Source organism: Equus asinus, chromosome 2 (genome assembly GCF_041296235.1).
Source record: "Equus asinus isolate D_3611 breed Donkey chromosome 2, EquAss-T2T_v2, whole genome shotgun sequence".
Lineage (NCBI taxonomy): Eukaryota > Metazoa > Chordata > Mammalia > Perissodactyla > Equidae > Equus > Equus asinus.
In genome coordinates this window covers 13,025,748-13,048,494 of record NC_091791.1, presented here as the reverse complement: position 1 = coordinate 13,048,494, position 22,747 = coordinate 13,025,748, and the positions used below count along the sequence as shown (strand labels likewise).

The following is a 22,747-nucleotide window of genomic DNA, read 5'->3' as shown; positions in this document are numbered from 1 at the left end:
CACCAGGCCAGGCCCCCAAAATGCTGACTTTTAATAGGTAATATTTAATTTGAGCATATCTACAAGAAAAGTGTCTAGATAATTTATTCTTTTTCTACTTTTTTGTTGAGTGCATCTTTACTTATGATACTACCAAAGATCAAAATAACCGCGGTAAAATAGTGGTTTCCATTATTTGTGGACTCTAAAGTAATAGGATTTTACTATATTAATATTCAACAGAGCCTACAGTTTTAGAAGGATGCAAATTTCTTCTCCTCCACATACAGAAATTAAGTTTTAATTCAATAAAGCTAATGGACTTTTAACACATACCGAAAACAGAAATAGATCCTGAATATATGTATATTCCACATACCTTACTAACAAAAGAAAACAAAATTGCTTATTTCATGGCAGCCTTGGAAGGAATAATTATATAATAAACGACAATAAGAAAAAGCCACTTATCATATAGTCTAGTCTTTATTGAAAGACTTACTTCAACTGTGGTTTACAGCTTTGGCTTAAATTGGCCAGTCATTTTAGCCTCTCACTGCCAGCAGACATAAAAATCAAGTGGGAACGGCACGGGGGAAATACTAGTAGAGAGATTATTAGAGCAAAGATGGCGGTCAGAAACACAGCACCAAAATAAACCTCAAAATAATTACGAAATAAGAAACATTTTCTTGCATGCCAAAGGATCTCTGCTGCTGTTTTTAATGAACGTGGAAAAGGCAATGATTCTCAGGCTTAAATTGGATCAAGATAGCACTAACTTCGCTTTGTGCTTTAAGCGTCTGGAGTCTGATAGCCTGACAGTTGTATTCTAAAATGGTGTATTTCATTTGGATAAGTAGTTTTATATTTTAAAAACCATTTAATATGAAATAACTTTCATTAAGTGAACTGATCATGAAATCTCGTTCTCTTCCAGATTAAGATGAAGGACACTTCAGTCATATGTTTACTATGGCAATATAACTAATCTGGATAATTTTATTAAACCATAGAATATACAACCAGGAAACACTGCAGTGGTATTTAGCTGTTATTGCAATAAGCTATTTAATTTACTGGCAGACCAAAGAAGGCAAACTGAGAATTTAATAGGCTTTTATCAATATATATTAAAAAAAGTCTTTAGTTGTTCAAGTTTCACATATAGTCAAGAAATTTTTAACTAGGAGGCATAATTGATATGAGTGTTCTCCTTAAAAAATATAAAGTAACTTTTCCATAACATCCCCCAAGACACTAACCATGAACAAAAGAAATAAGGGTAAATTTGATAACAGAAGAGGGTAATACATGACTACTGTGGTTAAAAGTAAAGTGCCATAAAAAATTTGGCCCAAAGATGAAGAACTTCAGACGCTGTGAATTTTCCTGTTTAATGCATTTGTCTGTATTTCTAAATGGGGGAAGAAGGAAAATAACACGAAAATTATTGTGGCCACCACTTTATAAAACCATCATTATTTTAAAGCTAATTTTAAGACTTCAAAAGTTTAAAAAATAGTAATTTGTGGGTGCTTATTGCATCTTACTGCTTAACTGTGAAGGGTTTTCTCATTTTGGTGCCCAGGCCTGAAAACATTTCAAATACACTGCCTAAACATTTGCACCCCCTAGCTGTCAGAATTCAAATACATAAGATTTTCTCTCTTTTACATTCCTGTTACTACGGAAATTTGAGGCAGGTTTATCCACACAGCCTGAAAAATACCTCAGAAGCAAACTTCAATCTTAATGTCTACCCAAATGATTCATTTACAAACTCCACACACACAACTCAGCCCTGCTCAGGCTGCTCATCCCATGCACACCACCCACAGGGAGAAAAAATTAATTAAAAATCAAAGTCACAACTCTGTGTACTATTTAAGCTGAATATCCAATTATAAATTGGTACAACAAACTGTCTAAATAAGATGTTTTAGCAATCTTGTTAAAAAAATTCTTGGGCAAAATATATCTAATTTTAAAAAACACCCCAAGATTTTTAAAAACACTTGTACTATACAACTTATAGGAACCTTGAAATAGGTTTACAAGGTTTTAATTAAGGTATTTACATACCAAGTCATGTAAAGCAAAAAAAAAAAAAAAAATTAATTTCCAGTGACATTTTAAAATGTGCTAACGCATCAAATATTTCTATGAAATTAAAATTAAGGCTTTTTCTGTATAGTGACTTGTATAGTTTTAATTTTACATAGTAGCCACACTTGGAACCGTCAGTCTCAAACACTCTTACCAGTCCATTGCATTCGATGCAGTGGAGGGCGCTAAGTGTTACTTCAAATAATTACATTGCTTGCTACTTCTATGTTGAAGCATGCTTTTTAAACAGTGGAGTTATTCAATATTTACAATGTATATCATTTAAACTTCATGTAAAAGCACAAGTATGACTGTCTGACTTTAATACAAACACCATACTTGGAATTTTCCCCCCAAAATGAAATGTAATTTGCTACAGTTTTAATAATCAACACTTTTTAAAGTTTTAAAAATATGTCAATGTGGACCACCAACATTCGCTCAAGTAACTCAGACAACGCTGTTCCTTATTTAGGCTGCAAAATTTCTTTGTCAGTCTGGCTTCAGTTTCTTTAGTCACAGAGAAAGTAAGTATTTCCTCCAAAGCGACTCCAAAATCATGCATTTCTTCTCAATATCACACTTTTTTCTGCTGACTTCAAATCTGGTCCACCTCAGGGGAGGGGAGGGGAGTATCAAGGTTCAGGATGAACTTATATGTGATTCCCAGTTTTTCACGATCCTCCCTTTTTTGCTCTTTTAAAAACACAGTGAGTTAAAATACTGAACAGCAAGATAAAAATGGAATAGTATCTAAGAATCAAAAGGTATTACCCATTTCTCCTATTATATCAAAATTTGTAGTCAGACTTGTCTTTATTGACTTTATTTTAGTTTTTGTACACAAAGAAAAATCATGTTCATATCCATCATGAACAAAAACTTAAAAAGGCAGAACTAGAAGACATGGGTCCTTCACCAAAGCAAAGCTGTGCTAAAGGTTCCAAACATTTCAATTTTTAAAATAAATATTTTCATTTTCCGATGTCTACTTTCATGTCTTCAGAGTGTCACAGGAAACTGAAGCTATCATGAATTACAATTTTGTTTAGAGTCCCAGCTCACTGTGTTTGGTAACTTGCCATACCATATCCAGCTTGGTTAGGAGGAGGTATTACAGGGGGAGGAGCTTGTCCTTGGGGAGGCTGAGCACCAAATCCACCCATCCAAGCAGCAGAAGGTGATTGACTTGGAAGGAAAAAAAAAAAATCTTCAGCAAACACAAAGAAAAAGTTACCTATACATTTATACAAAAATCAAGCAGACCCTAATCATAGAATAGACAATGACAAATTAACATACCTACAGTAACAGAGAGTAAAGAAATGATATATATCCACACATGTAGAAAATCTATTTCAAGTTCTTCAATTTCTGTTAACCACAACTTAACACAATGACTTTTCTGAAGAGTATCTCAAAACAGACTTTTTAAAAAATGACAGATGATTCAACACCCATCATATACTGCACACATGGTTTATCAATTTAAAAGAAATTTTAAAAACACAAGTTCATACTGGAAAGAGACGGAAGAAGGAACCAGTGAAAATAAAGGTCTGAGCTGGCCTAGGGGAAAAACATGTGTAAGGGACCAACCTACTCTATCAACAAAGGAAGAAAAGCACGCTACTTTGTAAGACATTAATCTCTGTGACTTCTCACACAGCCAACAGGTATAAATCACTAAATTTCTGAACATATCTAGACAAAGATCTTTTCCATGCAAAAATAAACACGTAGATAAAATAGCATATTAGAAATGTAGGGAAAAAATGTAAATCAAATTTTACCAACTGCTTATAGAGATAGTAGGACACACCAAATGTTACCCCAACCTCCCTTTTCACCTAGGTAATAGAAAGCAAATTTTTAGCATCATAAATCACTTTTCATAAGGTTTCTACAATGCTTATAATGCCAAATAGTTCAATGTATTTAATTTAAATAAATTCTCCCTAAGAAAACACATTTTCTAGTTTCTTTTGTCAGAACCACATCTATTTCTATATTGGAAAAACCCAAACTTACTCTACTCCAAATCCTTGTTGATTCCACGGTTGCCCGTATACTCCATAAGGTGGCACTTGCCACCCATTTGCCATATACTGTCCATACTGTTGTGGGTTTCCATAAACTTGGCTCCACTGGCCCCACTGACTATAGTCAACCTAGGAAAAAGCAAATTAATATTTTAGGGAACAAGTAAGAAACACAGTATTTGAAGAAAGTGGGAGACAAGGAAGAGAAAAACTAAGTAAGCACCCTTATGTGAATAGGACTCTGTTATTTATCATTGTCTAAGTTTATTGGGGTGGTGACACCTGTGAAAAGAAAGTATTAAGATTCAGTTAATACCACAAAATAATCACTTTTGAAATAGCATTAATAAAATCAACTGAAAGCAGCTATATGCTTTACTTTTTTGTTTATTTTACAGTTTCTAAAGCTTTTATGTAGATATGTAAGATGGAAACCTTAAAAAGTGCTATGAAAAATCGAATTACCTGTTGGAAGTTTTTAGTCATATCAGGAGATTCTTTACCCCAATAGCATTTAACAACATGTCCTTCAATCGTAGTACCATTCACCGAAACAATGGCATGGGCTGCACTTTCATGGGTTGAAAATCTGAGAGGACGATAAAAAGGTTTCTTGTCTTTGATTTTTTTAAAAACTTAACATAGTAAATAATACAGAAACACATTAGTTTATAACTGTCAACTTGGTATTTTCCTAAAGTACATCATGTAGGTAAAGTTCGACATTGCAAAGAAGTAATAAAATAACCAACTCTGATACCTGAGGGAATCAAATAAGATGACAAAGGAATGGATCGAATGTAAGGGTGATAATACTACAGGTAGAATTTTACCTGACAAATGAATAGCCCTTCTCTGGAAAAACTCTTATTTCCATAATTTGTCCAAATGGTGAGAATGTCTGTCTCATAAGCTGATCTGAAAAACAAAAACATACAAATAAAATATTTAAGGCTGTTTATCATGAAACTGATACTAATAGTGATGAAGCTCCACAGAGAAAGAGACCAGAAACCCAAACACTACACCTGTTAGCCCAGAAGCAATTCCTCCACAGTACACAGTACAGTTTTTTGGACTTGACTGGTTTACTACATCTTCAAATCTCAACTGCTTAGTGTTATCTATAAGCAGAAAATAAAAAAAAAAAACATTGACAGTTATACAGTATAAAACTGATTACTACAATACTATTAAGATATGCCTCACTGGGGGAGAAAATAGAATTTTTTTCTTGATGCTATGATCTGATTTATAAAATCAGCTGATTCACAGCTCCAAATATACTTATATCGAAGCCCAATTATTTCTTTTATTTTTATTTACTTTTTAATTTTTTTTTGAGGAAGATTGGCCCAGAGCTAACATCCTTGCCCATCTTCTGCTACTTTATGTGGGACACCTGCCACAGGATGCCTTGATAAGGAGTGTGTAGGTCAACACCCGGGATCTGGAACCAGCAAACCCAGGCCACCAAAGTAGAGCGTGTGAACTTAACCGCTGCGCCAGCAGGCCGGCTCCCCAATTACTTTTAGATAATTAAATTCAAGATGAAATGAATCATGCAATGCTAATAAAATTTAAACTTTAAGAAATTAAGACTACACTAACACACGATTTTGTGAAGTACTCATAATCTGAACGTATACAGTAGACATAACTTACTTTCTTGTGTACTTTTAGGTGCAGGTGGTTTGCGTGTGGCCCAATTGGTTCTGATTTGACGACCACCCAACCACTGACCTCCCATATGCACAATTGCATTTTCTGCATCCTATGGAGAAAAAAGAGAGAGAAAGAGCAATTATAAACACAGGCAACAGTGATACATAAGACCTAGTAAAATGAAATAAAATGCTGGCACTGCTGTATCCAATCAATCTTATCAGTAAATGAATTCACTAAGCATTCTAAACAAACAAAACTGAACTTAACATCACAAAGAAAATGCTTTGAACTTGAGGGATCATAAAAGCTATTTTTATTTACAGATTTCAATACCAGGACAGCGCTTAAGCATCAAAGAAAATTTATCATAATTCAAATACGCAAGGAAAAAATCACAATCCTACTGATTAAAAGAAAGCAGAAAATTCCACAAGACAAAGTTGTCTTCAAATATCTTAATTTTACAGTTGATCTGTGATGTAACTTTTACTGAAGAATATATAAAAACTCTAATATTAAGGTCTAAATCACCTACCCCTAAAAATCTATATTCTAGTAGCAATGGATTATTACTATGACACAAGATTAAAAACTCATTTTAAGATGGAAGACTTCTGCATTATGATTTAGAATGCTATAAAATTGCTGTCAATAAAAAATGAGTTTAGATTATCAGAATTAATGCGAATTTGCAATGAAGCTAAGCAAAGAGTAGACTCCTGTCCTTTATCTTACTGCTTCAATAAAATGTAGGTAAGTTACATTGCTGAAACTGTGCTAAATGCTAATACCAAAGCTCATTTTGTTATCTGACGTTACAGTTAATGCAAATGCTTCGCTATTTTGGTACCTCTTCTTAAAGAATACATGCAAAAACCAAGATGAATTGCTTATATTTTCATTTACATAATTTGTTGTAGTCATTAACATCCCAGCTATAAAAATACGGATAATTAAAAAATTAAAACTAAGATTTTCATGGTTAAGACTAAATATAATTTAACTTCTCTCCAAATTTGGAGATTAGCTCATTAGCTTGAGCTTTACTTATACATCTTACCTTCACCAAAGCATAAATGCAACTTTAATACTCTTCCTTATAATCAGCCTAACTTTTCCCAGCTATTTCCAAGCTCGTGAAAAAAGAATGGATTATATTGAAACAGACAAAATTACATATAAGTTTTGTTCACAGTTAAGATCCAAGAGTATTCTTCAAGTTTCAGATTAATGACTAAATTTTGTATTAAATTTGAGAAGAACGTACCAGTTTGTTATAAAAAGATACAAAACCATAGCCTTTGGATTTTCCAGTTGCCATGTCTTTAACTACTCGGGCATCCCTGTGAAAAGAAGCACAGCTAAATGAGGGAAGTAAGAGTCATCCTCAAAATAAAAACTAAAAGGAACCACACACACTGTATTGTGAGCATTTTTTTAAATAAAATTCCAGTTAGCCCTAATTAACTACAGCCATTCCTGAACTCTCCCTAACGCTTCTTTACCTGTTAGAAAAAAGCAGTAGGACAAAAACATGTAATAAACATGCAACCTAATCAAATAGCCTGTACTTTCTAAACTAAATGCTCAAATTTGAAGATTAATAGGAACAATATTTTCCTTTTCTAATATTCTATTGGCTAGTGTCCTCTAAGGTTTACTGGTTCTATAAATTACTGTAACAATGCTAACTACTTTACCATGCAATCTCTAAATAGTTAAATGTCTTCTGCCTAGTGATACAAAATATATGAAATATTAAAAAATTGAAAAAGAGGAAAAAATAGGAATTAAAAAGGCATACATGGCCTGTTAACAGATTTCTTTATTTTTCTTGGTCAATTCTCTACCATCATTTTGGAGTTTGGGCAGCTGTAAATTTTGAAAAATTGACATTTTCAGAAATTTAAGAAAGGAGAATAAAAAACTAACAACAATGCTAAGCACACCAGTACGAAAACAACAAATTTACACAGAAATTTTAGTGAGTAAGTTAAAATGATTGGAAATATAGAACTCCACTGAATATAGAATGTTAAAATGTAAATACTAAAATATGTATATATAAATAATGTATAATAAGAATAAATAGAAATGAGAAAAAAATCTACAACTGAGTTCCAGTGTGCACAGTTCCTTGCAGTTAGCCTTCAAGATCCTGTCCATTCTTATGAGCAATTCTGCAAAATAACCAGAATGCTATTACTTTTAATTGTGACTTGGACTTTAGAAAAACTGCAGGTCTCAGGTATAAATAAAGATTGAAAAACAGCAACCTGTATTATTTTTTATACTGATTTTTAAAACAGTACTACTTACCACATTTAGAGATTAAAAAGCAAAGCAAATACCAAAATAGAAAATTAAGAATTAAATCTTTCAAATAAATTAAATCTACAGAACAACAAATTGAATAGAGAAAAATATTGTTGTTCTTAGTTGAAACATATTCCTGTAAAGTAGTACTAAAACATTTAACTCAAATCTACAGGAAATAAATACATAAAATCAAACTGATTTTAATCAGAAAGATAAATTGTGATAAACATTTTATAGAACTTGTAACCACTTTTAATTTTTCCATATATTTGATCAAGTACAATACAGTGAAATTAGAGCATAAACTTTGTTAAAAATCAAACCACATTTGGCCTTAACTAGCAAATTCAAATGACACTAACAACAAAACATCTACTGATTAATCCCACATTTATGGTTCACATACTGAAACATTTTAATACTATAAGAATATTACTTTTCAGCTAAAATATCAAAACACATTTCTCATTACAATTAAACATGTACATTTCCAATTTAACCACAATATACCCAAGGATTTACCTACTTTCCCCCATTTATAAACTCCTCCTATAAAAGTTTAATACACAGTATAAATCACGTTTATTTTTAACTCATTATCTTTAACCACCAAATTTTTAAAACATTTGACAAAAAGCTGGACTTTATAATAGGTTTTACTACCCAAACATTTGCTTCAGAGATAACAAACAGAATCACTTAAAATTTTTTAACATATTATACACAAGATTAGATGAAAACAAGACCCCAAAACACTGAAATGACATTAACATTTTCAACATCTACTAATCAAAAAAATAAACCAAACAAATAAACAACAAAAAAAATCACACTAACTAGGGAAAGAAAATCCTAATTCTGATACAAGTTAATCATATACAATTTTGCCTATCACTATTGAGTATAGTATTGATTATGATACTTACGATATTTTACCAAAGGGGGCAAATGCTGATTTAATATCTTCTGTTGTTATTTCTGGACTCAAATCCCCAACAAACACATGGAAGTGATCTGAAATCAAAGCATTTGGTAATCAAATCCTCAGGAAGTCAGCTCCTAACCCTTTTTCAGGCAACACTAAGGGAAGAGACCCTGTTCATGTTGGAGGCGCTGCCAGGATCACTCAGAACTCTTCCACGTTACAACGCAGCGGTAGTACTTACTGGAAGTATCTTTTTTCTGGCTACTTGGTGTTGTTGCCCAGTTTACTTTGACCTCCTAAAAATAAAGATTATATTTAATGAAATTATTAGGCATGTCATTATGAATCATAACACTTACCACTTATTAAATCACTTATCAAGCAGGATTATCTTTGAAAAAGTACTAGGCTGAATAAAGCAAAAACATCACTTGGCAGAGCTGCATATTTGCTTAAAAACTTGCTAAGAAAGAAAACCACTAATCCGACATGCAAATACATATACTCATAAGGTGCCATCATTCTTTGATCTTACCTTTCCCAAAATTTTTCTCCCATTCATAGCAGCTAATGCAGCAGCTGCATCTCTGTGTTCATAAAATTCCACAAAGCAATATGGGTCATTGCTTGTATGCTGCAAAACAGAAAATCCAACAGAAGAGTTGACCCTTCTGCTATCGGGTTGCTGAGAAGAAAATCCAGGAAAAAACATTACTGACAGCTAGGAATGTACAAGGTGAGATTGCATAAGCTTATGAAAGCCTAACACTTTAAAAATAAGATTTACAGCTACACCTGACTGTGCACCTCAGAATACTGATGTACTCAAACAGAACTCAAAAACAGTATAGAATCATGACTATCAGTATTAAATCAAAACATAGAATTCTGGCAAATTATGTTAAAGATAAAACAGAAGTTTACAGTAGACCAAACAAAACCTCGAGTTCAGATTTGAGAGATAAGGACCACTCCTTACCACTGCTCTTCTCTCCCAACATTATTTTCAAAAGGATGAATTCTATTTATGCATCATAATCCTTCATAAACTGTATCCCATGACTATAAAAAAATACAGAAATGAACCAACTTTACAAACTTTACTCCTCATTGAAAAAAGGATTAGTACTACATATGATGAAGCAAGACTATGTATTTCTTTTCTGGGTAAGGAAGGAATGAGAATAAAAACAGAAAAATTTCAGATTTATAACCAGCTATTGAAACGAATTCCTTATCTTTCAAAATACTCTAATGCACTGGAGATTCTATATACTTTGAATTTGGTCTTCCAAAGACCAGAAAAGTACACTAGTGATCAAGAAGAGAATTTCTGAAAATGTGTCTGAATAAAATATTTCAGCACAAAGCTACAATTTTATATCACAAAAACACCAATATAAGAAATCTTTACTACATATAATCTAAACCACCATGCCTGACAGTAGTTGGCCAATGGGTATTTCTAAAGACAATGAGAAAGTAAGTAGTACTACTTAAGTTATAGCAAGCATATCACCTAACAACCAAAACGGAAAAGAATTTTATAAAATTACAATCTATACTGAATAGCTACACAACTGTACAAATATATTTTTCATGTAAAGTCAAAAACATTCATCACTGTTCAATGTGAAATGTCCTAAAAAAAGAATATTTAAAGTGTGGAATTCTAGTTGCGCTTACAAGGGATAAAAATACCAGATAAAATAAAGATCTTTTCAACAACCACTGTTTTTCATTCCAGCAAAGTTTTAGAAGAAAAATCCAAAGTAAGACGCCTAAAACAATAGTGGTGAAGCAACCAGAAGGCATTTCCTTGAGGGAAAAAAAAAGTGTGATCATTAATAGTAACAAGAAAACTATGGGCTCTCGTACAAAATTCTATTGTCGTAGCCATATGAACACTCTTCTTATGAGGTAGAGAAAGGAAATGGGAGAAAAGACTCCAAATAAAAATAGGTACTTAAATTTCTTCTTGTAAAAGAGTTCAATTTACCAGTGACATTCACTGAAGAAAGGAGTTAAAGATAAATAAGCTAAAACTGTGCTACTCAATTATTCCTTTTACTCCTACCTCTTCTGCCCTGATGGTCTCTAAGGAAAACACTGATAACTGTAGCAAAATATACAGGGGTGCAATGGTAGATCTATGAAAACCGGTTTTAGTAAACTAGTCTACTCATGTATACAGACTTCAAGTTTATTTACCTAGTAGTACGCCAGATCCTATTCAATGCATGTAGTCCATGTACACAGACACACACACATTTACATATTCACATCACACCGCATTTCATCCAAGACACCACTGATTTTTGTCACATTCCAACGGCCAGAAATGTTAAAATTTTTCTAATGTTTGCCTTTGAATCAATATATACATGTTATTATAATATATAGGGAAAGCTAGAATCTAAAGTAAACAATATCTAAAGTAAAAAACCATACGACAGGGAAAAAAGGATTTTTCATATACTGAAATGAAATTTATGAAAGGAAAATAAATGCCTGTATAGTCTGTACTGGAGTTCATGCCCTTTGGAAACTTTCCATGTATCTACCACCACCAAGTGACACTGTGAAAATCAACTGTGTCCTTACCTTAGTGTTGTCACCAATTTTTGTTGGATGACATAAATGTCAAGACAGAGAAATACGAGATTTTAAACTATTTACAAGTTCAAATGTAGGAGTTGTAGAATATGGATAAATTATGAAAATTCATTTCAAATCCCTCTACCTCTTAAACAGCTGATTGTACACACAGGTTTTTAAAAAATACTATTAAAATAAATCTTTATCAAAAATTTTCTAGTGACTCTATTTTCTCACATCCCATTTTTTCCTAAACCCACTCCAGTCAGCTGCCAACCCAATCAGGCCCTTGAAAATTTGTATTGAGCTCACCAACAACCTCCTTGCCACCTCTGTGATCCCTCTTCTGTCCTCATCTTGACTTTCAAGCAGAATTCAAAACAGTTGACAATTCTCCTCCTCCTCTAAATATTCTCCTTTAGATTCCACCCTACTCTCTTGGTTTTCCTGTTTCCTCATTGGAAGATCTTTCAAAAGATAATTCTTCCTCCTTAACTCAAACTCTAAATGTCACTGTAAGTGTGGAGATGCTCCAAGGTTCAGAACTAGGCCCCTCTATTCTTCTCTCTCAGCATTCTCTCTAGATCTCACCTAGTCTCATGGCTTCAAGTACCACTGCAAGCTGGTATCATTAGCACTGATCTCTCTAGAGTTCCAAACTAGTTTATCCCGACTGCCTCCATACAATGTCCATTTAGATGTCTAATGTTAAATTTAACATTGCCAAAACTGAACTCCTGATTCCCATCAATCCCCCCATCCATCCTGGGCCTCCCTCTGTCATGCCCATTTTAGCAAATAAATAGCATTATCATCCACACAATTGCAAACAAGAATTTCAGGGTCCTTCCTGATGTCTTCCTTTCCTTTATGTCCCAGAGCCAATCCAGTCCTATTGATTCCACCTCCAAAATATATCCCAAGTTTATCTACCTCTATTTCTACGCTACCACTCTAAAGAAGACCCCCATCATGCCTCACCTAGACTAATGAAATAAATCCAGCTGGCTTCCCTCCTTCCATTCTTGTCCTCTATAATCCATTCTCCATGCAAAAGTCATTTTCCAAATAGAGTCATCTTAAAAACACAAATCAGAGTACCTAATTACCCTGCTTAAAGCCCCACTGCAACCAGACTAAAATCCAAACTCCGTCGTGGCCTGTACTGCCCTAGGTAATTCCAAACCTTGCCTGCCTACCTCTTTAGACTCATTTCCCACCCCTCCCCTCCACTCACCAGGCTCCAGCCATCCTGGGTTTTGGTTCCTCAAATACACCAAGCTCATTAGCAACTCAAGGCCTTTTTATTTGGGGTTCCCTCTGCCTCCAGCTCTTAACATAGATGGCACTATCTTGTTATTCCTCTCTTTCAGCTCGAAAAGACGACATCTTCCTTCACCACCTAACCTAAATAGCACCAAACCTCCAACCATCATCACAGAACTGTCTTATTCTCATCATAGCTCTCATTCCTATCTGGAATTATCTTGTTTATTTGTTTATTAATAATACACTCACTAATACGTAAACTCACAGGTACCTCGTTTGTCTGGCTCTCCATTATATCCCCAGTGTTTTAAATAGTGCCTAGCACAAAGTACATTTCTGATTAATGAAAGAACAAATGAATAAATAATCAAAGACAAGAAGGAAAGAAGAGAGAATATACCAGAATAGAATGAATATCATCATTACTTAGGAAAAATCAAAAGGCTAATTTGCTTAACAGACTTTTAAAAGCTCCCCTCTGTCTCAGGTTATAACACAAACCCCTTAACAGAGCATGTGGCCCCTGCTGAACACTCCTGCCTCATCTCCTGGCATCTCTTATGACTAATCCTATTCCAAACTCCAACCATGCTATGGTTTCTATCTTTCCCTCTCTTTCTCTCTCAAGCACTCCTGCTCTCTCTGTTTACCAGACTGGAGCAACATTCTTCTATCTGCAATCCCTTCTTCCTTGAATTTCTTTCTATCCAGTTTCCATTACTACCCTTTTTGGTTTCAGCCTAGACACTGACTCCTCTAAGAAGCCTCCCCTGACCTAAGATTGTACTGGACCGATGTGCTCCCACAGTACTTGAAGCTGTGATTCCGCAGCATTTATTATCCTATATCGTTAGTGCCTATTAACTACTCTGCCTCCCTTATTAGACTGTAAAATTCTATGGGGCCAAGAAGCGTCCTACCCACCACTGTATCCCTAGCACTTACCGTAGTATCTCGTACACAGTAAATAGTCCAAAAAAATGTGTTGATGAATAAACAAAAAGGAAGAAAACAAACTGAAACACAAGTCACTGGGCACTGCTACACAGTGTTAACCAGGAAAGTATAAAAAGTAAGTTTTCTTTGAAAAAAGGAAAACAAAATTATTACTCTAACAATTTAAATTCCTATCTACATAAAGCTGCTCAGTCATTAGCACTTAGAAAAAACACATAAGATGCTTGGTGCTGCACTATACACATAATAATCTAATGTTCTCTTACATACAACAATTCCTAACCTCTAAATATATACTATCTCAACAGGGAACATTCTTAGTAGAATTGTATGAAATATCACCTAGTTTTTCAACACTCTGAGATAAGCTCTAACAACTTTCTACAAGCAGAATCACTTGAAGATAACTACATCACGAAGAATGACCATTTGAGACTAAGAGCACAGAAACTTTGTCTTCTCAAATAAAACTCCATACTAAACCGTTTGTCAGCCAAATCAAAGTAATAAGTCAACAAAACAAACATGAATCTCTCCATCAGAATAACTTCAGGCTTAAAATGATACTTAAAATTGATACTAATAAACTCATGTATCTCAAAATATTAAACATCACGCTGTCAGCAGGTGGAACTGGGAAGACCTTACCTCTGTTATCATTTTACAGCTTTTACAGGGTCCAATCTGACTGAATAACTGAAGTATAAGGACTTCTGTCACATCTCTGGAGAGGTTACCTACGTATCTGTACAAGAAGGAAAAAAACAACATTATCAGCAATTTTCCTTCAGCTTCTGGTTTTAACACGTTATCATTTAACTCATCACCTTTTATTTCATATTAACTTCCTGTCTTCAATAAAATTTTTCCAATTAAGCCTGATCCTAAGAAAGTAAGATTAACCCTTACTTAGGAAAGCAACAATTGTTCTTAGGCCGCTAAAATACCACTTCATCAGACTTCATAAACAACAAACCAACGTGACCTTGCATACCTCAAAAGCATACTATTCTGTATCCTATATACCATTTTTTTCATCTTGTTAGAATAAGAATTTAAACCAGCCTCAAGATAATTCCAATTTCTAGACGGGAAACACAATTTAAAATAATGTATAACATACACACAAATAATACCACAAATATTCACTAAAACACCTGATCAAAAAGAATCACAGAGATATATTATATCTAACATAGATATAAGGTGAGTTTCTCTTAGACGCTCAACCAAAGCCACTACATGAACAAAGAACAGAATTAAAGTCATAGCAAAACGCACAGAGATTGGAGGGTTTTGTTTTGTCTTGCTAAATGAGACTGTTATTGACGATGTGTCTCCACTGTTTTGTTTCAGGAGAGCAGGGCAAAATTATAAAAGTTCCTAGGTCTAAAATGCATCAGAATCAACAAAATGTATCTTTATGTAGACAACAAATGCAGATTTCCTTAGAAATTCAGAGTAAATTTAAGATAAATCCAGGTATACTTTTGACTATGCATATTCAAAGATTCAGGATTTTTTTCTTTAATTACGAATTATATTGTAGTTAAATTACAAATATGTATTTTATATAAGAAATTTAAAATACAGACAAACAAAAAAAAGAAAAAAAAAAGGAACACCACTCCCTAGAAATAGTCATCTTGATTTCTCTTGTACCCCAGATTTATCTTAATTTACCTTAATAAACTGCCAAACTTTTAAGTCTTTCTGGTACTCAGTGTATAATTCCTAAAATTCACATCTGTTATGAACAATCTCATAAACCAAACAATATCTGTAAAATTAACATAGTTTCTTCTGGAAAGTAAAAGGACGTAGTTTTATTTTCCTAACTATTATATATAACATCTGGAAACTGAGTACTGAGACCAAAATAAGCCTTGCATCTATGGTTACCATATTAAATATATAACGGCTTTATGATGGAACACTCTGAAAGAGAAAAACAGACTGAGAAAGGTAAGGTTAAGTGTAAAAAAAAAAAAATTATCTGATTAAGAATGAGTAGCAATTTTCCAGTTCAGCTAAGAATGTCACTGGAACAGGCACTAACAGTAATTTTAGTTTACACGCTCTACAACTGAAACACAAGTGCAATGTTACTTAAACAGAAGACTAAACCCGTGACAAATTGGTTTAGGTCCACTATGCCATCTTTTCCTTATACTTAAAGTAGAGCAGACCCATCAGCAGGCCATGAAGTGACACACTTTTTCCAGCAGTAGTGAAAGGTTACAGGATTATGAGCTGGCCAGACAACTGCCCGTCCCTTTTTAACTCATAGGTGTTTCGAGCCTGTATCCATGGAATAATTTATTTTTGTATAAGGTAGACCTATCTATAAGGAAAATGAACAAGTTACCTGGTCTCCTAAGTCTTATACCCATCTAACCTAAAGTGCTAGTTAGCTCATTTCTAAGAGAATAAAAGAAGAGCGGCTAAAACGGATTTTCATGCACTGAAGCTAACTAGTAACAAAGTTAAAACAGAATTATCATTTTAATATAACAAATCTTAAATGATTTACATAGTTTTAAATTTGTATTACTATTTAAACATTAATTTGTTCAGGAAAAACTGCAAGGGCATTAACTACCTTCCAAATCTAAGAGTCACAATTAAAGCTGTTACTGTTTCATAAGATTTTTATTCCAAGTCAACCTATTTCCAATCTGTTATAGATTCTGAAGAATTTCTAGAGGCACATGTAGTTATATTAATTTACATTTCAAGCACTGATGCCAAAGAGCAAAATGTTACTCTAAGTTTAGAATGTCATGAAACACTTAGAGAAAAATCCAGTTTTAAGGTTTCCTATGTTTCAAATATCTCCACTGAAACTTCAGTGGTAAACAGCCAACTAAACTCCAAAAACTAACATAAAAAAGGCCTTAAATAATAACACGAAGAACATCTTAATTTACCATGATAAAAAGGATATAATTTCACCTAATTTTACCAAATCACAGATTGCCTTTTCCTTTACTCAGAGTTCTATAATTCATTCATTTACATACGCCTTCATTCATAACCATAAATATTTTATAGCTTTAAAATATTGTACTTTACAACTTAAGTACCTCTACATTATCATAAAATTATGTCCCAAATTCTGTCCCAAAATAAATACTAACAAAAATATTTAAGACAAATGTTTAACACTCGATCTGGTAAGAACAGCTCTTGGTAGTACGCTGAAATGATATCTGTTTTCTTTCTAAGTTATAGTTTCTACACTTCACTTTCTTTCTGCTCTGGTTATGAAATAGCCAACATATTCTAAAGTTCCAAGTGTGTAAACATAAAATTTCTATTTGAAGAACATATACAAAATAACAGAAAAAGACAAATGGCTCAAACTCTTGTATTGGGAGGTCAATTCAAAGAGGAAACACTTAGGAAATTCCAAAACGATTTTTCACTCAAGTAAAAAAGGGCATACCTTAGGTCTATTTTGTCTTTTAAGAACAAGAACTGTAGGAACTAAAGCATTAAAAATGGAAAATGATGCCTTTATCTCTAGTATCAGGGTTAAAATCCAAATTGAGACTAGAAAGTTGGCAGTTTCACAGTGGGCAAAAGTTCACATTGCCAAACTACTTCCTATGTCCAACTGGACAGAATTTTAAGTTAAGAACATCATGCCTTTCAGAAGACTAATCACACTTTTTCAACATTGAATGCATTCTCACCCTGAAAAGAAGAGCCCCACCCCGGCTGAAATTGCCAGCACTTGTGTTACAAGATACTATGGCTAAATTTCTATGAAAGTAACATTTTTGCTTTTGTTCTTGACAAGTTCCTATATAAGAGAAGATTTTGCAACAATATCCTTCAATGGGCCTTTAATGAACTACTCAATTTGTCAGTATTTCATTCTAGGAAGGAGGCAGATCAGAAGAAAGGTGCAGGAGATACAAGTCAATCGACCAACTACATGAGGGATATCGACACACATACACTTTAAAGAAAACAGAAAATATGATTAAATTGAACGAGGGGCATAATTGCAGACACAATGTAACCAAATCCATGTATGTATAGCTAGTAAATTTTATAATGGGATTTAATAGTATTTTCTTCTGCTATTGCCCTTAGATGTTCAGATTATACTCTATATCACTGGCTTTTTTCCCTCTTTTGAGCGAGCCTCCATCAGGAAAAAAGAACAGCCTTAAACATGGTATTGCATAACATGGTATAATCCCAGATCCACAATTCCTACTCATTTTGGTGCATCAGACAGATGGAAAAAATGAATTAAACTACAATAGAACAGCATTATAATTTAATGTCGTGTTACAGATTCCAATAAACCAGGGATCAATCACTGCACTCAAAGCCACCCACAACACAAGGCTGAAACCTGGTCCTATAAGGCGGGTGTCAGACAGTCCACTTCCAACACCAGTATTATACCGCATGATCTTGTTTATTTATTTATTTCTTTTAGATCACAAGATACCCAATACACATTACCCCAAAATAAATGTTAAATGAGAACAAAGAATATCAAAAAACAGACCTTTAAAGCAACTGTATGACAAATAAACTTTAGGTTCAACAACAAATTCTATACCACTTTAAATACCATCAAATAAATTAGTAATACTGTAGGTAATGAATATTTAAAGACCTACCTAGGCTATAAACACCATATTGTTTTCTGATGATAGAACCATATGTCTTAGCTTGTGTGTGTCTGCAGGAAAAAAACCTCACTAGTAACACACAGGCATTTTAAGGAAACAGTTTAAGATAAGCTTTGTTAAGAGCACATTCTTTTAAAACATACTAACCACTTGAAAACCTAATCCACAGATCACAGTGTAAAATAAAAGAAGGACCTCCATAAATAAACAAAACAAAACCCTACTAGATATCAACCTCTAAAGTCATGTTCAAAGTTTTCATCGTGTTACTTGTATCTAAAAGAACCCTTTGAGGAGAAATATGTAAAACGAACACACACAAAAAAACTAATATGCATTATTTTCATTAAAATCTGACAAAAATCCCAATTGTGAAACATTTGCTTTTATCTCAAAATTTTACATTTGAAAAGTTTAAAAAATAAATAAAAATCAACAGACAGCACCACATCTGACAATCATGTCTGCCTATAATTTTAAACCAATCAAGACTTTTAAAAAACGGACTTAATACTAATTTAAAGAAAAGAAGTATAATCAGTGTAAAACATTCGATACCTCTTACGTTCCAGGCAGTGAACTAAGTGCTGCAGGGGTAAGACTTAAGAAGATGCAGCAGTCCTTGTCTACAAAAAAACAAAACCCTTCCCATGGAGAAGAGTGGGAGAAGGAAAAAGAAGACAGAATAGTAAACAAGTACTGACATACGGGTACAAGAAGCTCAAGATATTTCTTTACTCATATGTATACACGTCACATTTTTCGATAACTGTAAACATAGACAACTTAAGTGTGTTCCAGAGAAAGAACAGGAGACGGGAGGAGGTAAAGGTAAGAAATATGTGACAAAGTTAACTTATTAGTCTACCGGAGAAGGTCTAAGGTAGGACAGAGATGAAGACAAGGTAGATGCAAAGATAGTTATACGGATTAAAGGTACTGAAACAGCATGTTATTTAGCACTGCAAAACCAGGAATTCCTCCTCATAAGGAACAGATAGGTACAGTCAACGAGAAATGTGCCATAAGAATTTAACAATTATTCAGTAGCTATTATGATCAATGATAACATTTCAGATTCTTAGACACAATGTAACTTTTATCTTTGTTAAGCACATGCTAGCTAGGCACTAAATCCAGCTTTCCCAGATGCTTCCATCAAAGTACACATCACTAACTAAATACCAAGTCTTGGCTTCAACAGATGTTCAAGTCTGTCCCAATTCTCTCTTTTCTGGGGAAAGAAGGCAGAAATGGAAGACAGAATAAAACATGAATATAAAAGTTCTACTAAGTAGGCTTTTCCTTCAAGCATTTGATGTGCTTAAATTGGCCTCGAATTCTCAAAACAGGATGACAAATACTTTAGTGAGACATTAGAGAAATACGAATAAAGAGTGCAAGGCCCTCCCCCCAAAAAAGCAAAACAAAAAACCAAACATATATCAATAGTGAATACAGATATCTGTTTTTACTGAGCGGACTTTCTTTGGTAGGAGTAAAGAGATGAGAAGCTAGTCAAATTCCCTTAGTATCCACGCACATTTATCTATCCCCCCAAAAGTAATTTCCCCATCAGATAGCAGAGCCAAGTGAACTATGATCATATCAATACCCGGCAGAGGCAAGAGAAAACACAGCAGCAATCTGACTCCGTGTACTCGAGGTACGTGTGCTGAGCTTCCAGAGGCTAGGAAAACCGAGGTGCCCAACTTTAAACATTTATTAGAAATTACTCAGACTTAAAAAAAAAATGCAGGAAAAAGAAAGGAGTGCCACACTATCCGGAAAGGAATGCAAATGCTGAGTCATCACTCTTCATTAGGAAAGGAAGGAAAGTCGAAAAAGCGGTGGGAAGATGGAATTCATTCATTAGATGGAGCTTCAGGTAAAAAGCAACAGCAAGATAGAAGAAAAAGCGCTCAAAAGACACACATCGAACAGCGGATAAAGACATCATTTTATCCAACTCCGAAGGTCTCGAAGCACAGACAGATTAGGAAGGGGTAACACCAAAAGAGCAAAAGCAGTTTAACAACTGGTTGTCAGTCTAGCGTAGGTAGCGCTCAAAGTAAACTTCGTTATCCAAGAAGGGAAAGACGCTCCGGCAGCAAGAGGCATCCCATTTGCACTTCAAAAGTAGCGGGCGCTTGGCGAGTGTTTCTGACAGCGTGGGCGGGGGCACGTGGGGCAGAAAGAGTAGGGGCTGGAGTGGCCGCAGAGCGTCCGGCTTCCTCGGAGAGCTCAGCTTGGGAGAAGAGCCGGGAGCGACTGGAGCTGGGGACGTGGAGGGCGTGAGTGCTAATTCAACGGGTCCCGCAAGGGATGCGGCTGCGGTCCCACCCCCAGACCCACCCCCACCAGGCCCTGCCCCCGTGGGGACCCGCAGCTCTCGGCCCAGCCCAGGGCCCCCAAAGCAGAGGGAGAGCAGGAGCTCTCCCGGGCCTGACAGCATCTGCGGTGCAGAAACCCGGCCTGGGAAGGGTGTGCAAAGAAGGGCGCGAGAGGGGAAGGTCGAAACAAGCCCCAGACCCCAGGAAGTGACTGTGTTTGGGGGAAGGGAGGGCTTCCTTCCCAAGGAAAAGGGGACAGAGGAGGAATGCACTTCGCGTCCGCGCCACCGCGGCCAGGGAGCCGCCGAGAGTCCCGGCTTCGGCCCCGTTCTCCTGCTCCCTCCCTCAGCGTCCCGCGGCGCCCGGGCCTCTCGGCGCCTGGCACCCCCCGTCCCGGGTACTCACAGAGTCCGGGGCTGCCCGTCGTCTTCCATCATGGTGGGTGCGACGGAGCGATCCCGGGACAAGGGGGAGGGCAGGGCTGGGGAGGGGAGGGGGTGGGGAGGAAGGGGAGGGGGGCTCCGGGCACCGGCTGGGGACAGAGGAAAAGGCACCGAACCCTGCTCTCGGGCTCTCTCCCCCCAGCCCGCTCCGGACACTGCGCTCCAACCAGGAGGAGCAGGAGGAGGAGGAGGATGAACAAAATGGCCGCCGCCACCAGCCAGGCAGGAAACGGGGCAGAGCGCAGGCGCGGCCCGCCAGGTCACCCCTCAGGCCAGCCGCGACGGCCTGCAAAGGGGACAACTGAGGGGCGAGAAAAACGGGTCGCCGAGAAAACCCTGTGTCCGGTCACGACGGACCACGTTGTCGCTGTGCGCCAGCTGGCAGGCCGAAGCCCAACCAGCTCAAGAACAGATCGGGTAAAAAGAGAACCGCCGTGCAGCCGAAGTCTCTGGGAATTGTGGTCCTGGAAGTGAAAGAGGCAAACACTTCTCCAGCGGACTTCTGGGAAATGTAGTCCAAAGGAGACGGCCAAAGGAGACGGCCGGCGCCCGCGCCGCGCTGGGACGCGAAGACGAGACTTGTGGGTAGTGTAGTCGTACGTGAGGACGTGCGGCGACCAGGAAGTCGGCGTGCTGGGAGGGGAGGGGGAAAATAAAAGCGACGTTAAAAGGCGGGGAAACGAAGTGGGAAAAACACTGCCCGGGAAGTAAACTACAGGTCCCAGGGTGCCTCGCGCTGGGGGCTGTCCTAGGAGTGCTCCAGGCATTTTAAGGCTGTTTAGTTGGCTCATCCTGAGCTGCTGCTCCGCCTCCGACTGGCCCTAGAGCGGTTTCTTCAACTGCGGCTAAGGCTGTGTTCTGACTCCGCGTGGTGTCCCAGCCCGCAGGCCTTTCTGGTCCTCCTCTACTAATCAAAACAACCGGCCCACGGTCATCAACCGCCGCCCCGCGCGACGGGCCGGAGGAGTTGGTGGGACCTGGGGCCGGCGGTGAGCTGGGAGCTGCGCTCGCCACGGCCCTTGGGGTTTCCCAGGGGTCGGCTGAGTCCTCTGGGCGCGTTTTCCCGCAAATAGGTATTCTCACCCTAGGTAGCCTGCTTGTAGATGAACAAGTTTTAGAGGTTTCCCCATCCATGGTCTCATCGAATAAGGGAGTAAGAAGGGCAGTTCTTCATTAAAATCGAGTCATTGTACGGTGCGGTGATGATGCCCTCCAACGACCTTATTTAATTATTAGAGTGAAAAAAAATCTTTGGGCAGAGACTTAAGGTTTTGTTTACGGACATCCATCGTGTGGACGGGGAAAGCGGTCTTGCTTGAAAATGGGGGAAGCCGTGTTCAAACTGGCTCTGTTGCCCTGTGGAATGTTTTCTCACTGAGGACAGTTCTCGGTGCGCTTTTTTCCCCCCCGCACCTAAGCGTCTTCAAGAGAACGTCATTGAGTTCGT

The 22,747-nt window shown here is 36.5% G+C and overlaps 1 protein-coding gene across 9 annotated transcripts; it reads right to left on the bottom strand.

The window, feature by feature from the left end:
- Nucleotides 1-446: 446 nt before the first annotated feature.
- Nucleotides 447-21,445, bottom strand: TIAL1 (TIA1 cytotoxic granule associated RNA binding protein like 1). 9 transcript variants are annotated; one of them, XM_044749882.2, is made up of 13 exons: nucleotides 21,263-21,445; nucleotides 18,513-18,574; nucleotides 14,515-14,611; nucleotides 9,578-9,727; nucleotides 9,284-9,338; nucleotides 9,044-9,131; nucleotides 7,066-7,141; nucleotides 5,796-5,904; nucleotides 5,159-5,254; nucleotides 4,964-5,048; nucleotides 4,596-4,719; nucleotides 4,120-4,259; nucleotides 447-3,276 (listed from the first exon to the last, which is right to left on the bottom strand). In XM_044749882.2, the coding sequence occupies exons 3-13, from the start codon at nucleotides 14,524-14,526 to the stop codon at nucleotides 3,150-3,152; spliced, it is 1,062 nt and encodes a 353-aa protein (XP_044605817.1). In that variant the 5' UTR covers nucleotides 14,527-14,611; nucleotides 18,513-18,574; nucleotides 21,263-21,445; the 3' UTR covers nucleotides 447-3,149. The 9 variants fall into 9 exon arrangements, 8 of the variants coding, with proteins under 8 accessions (XP_044605817.1, XP_070338368.1, XP_070338358.1 ...); XM_070482267.1 differs by having other exon boundaries at nucleotides 9,578-9,676; XM_070482257.1 differs by lacking the exon at nucleotides 21,263-21,445 and adding an exon at nucleotides 19,083-19,711.
- Between the last annotated feature and the right edge of the window lie 1,302 nt (nucleotides 21,446-22,747).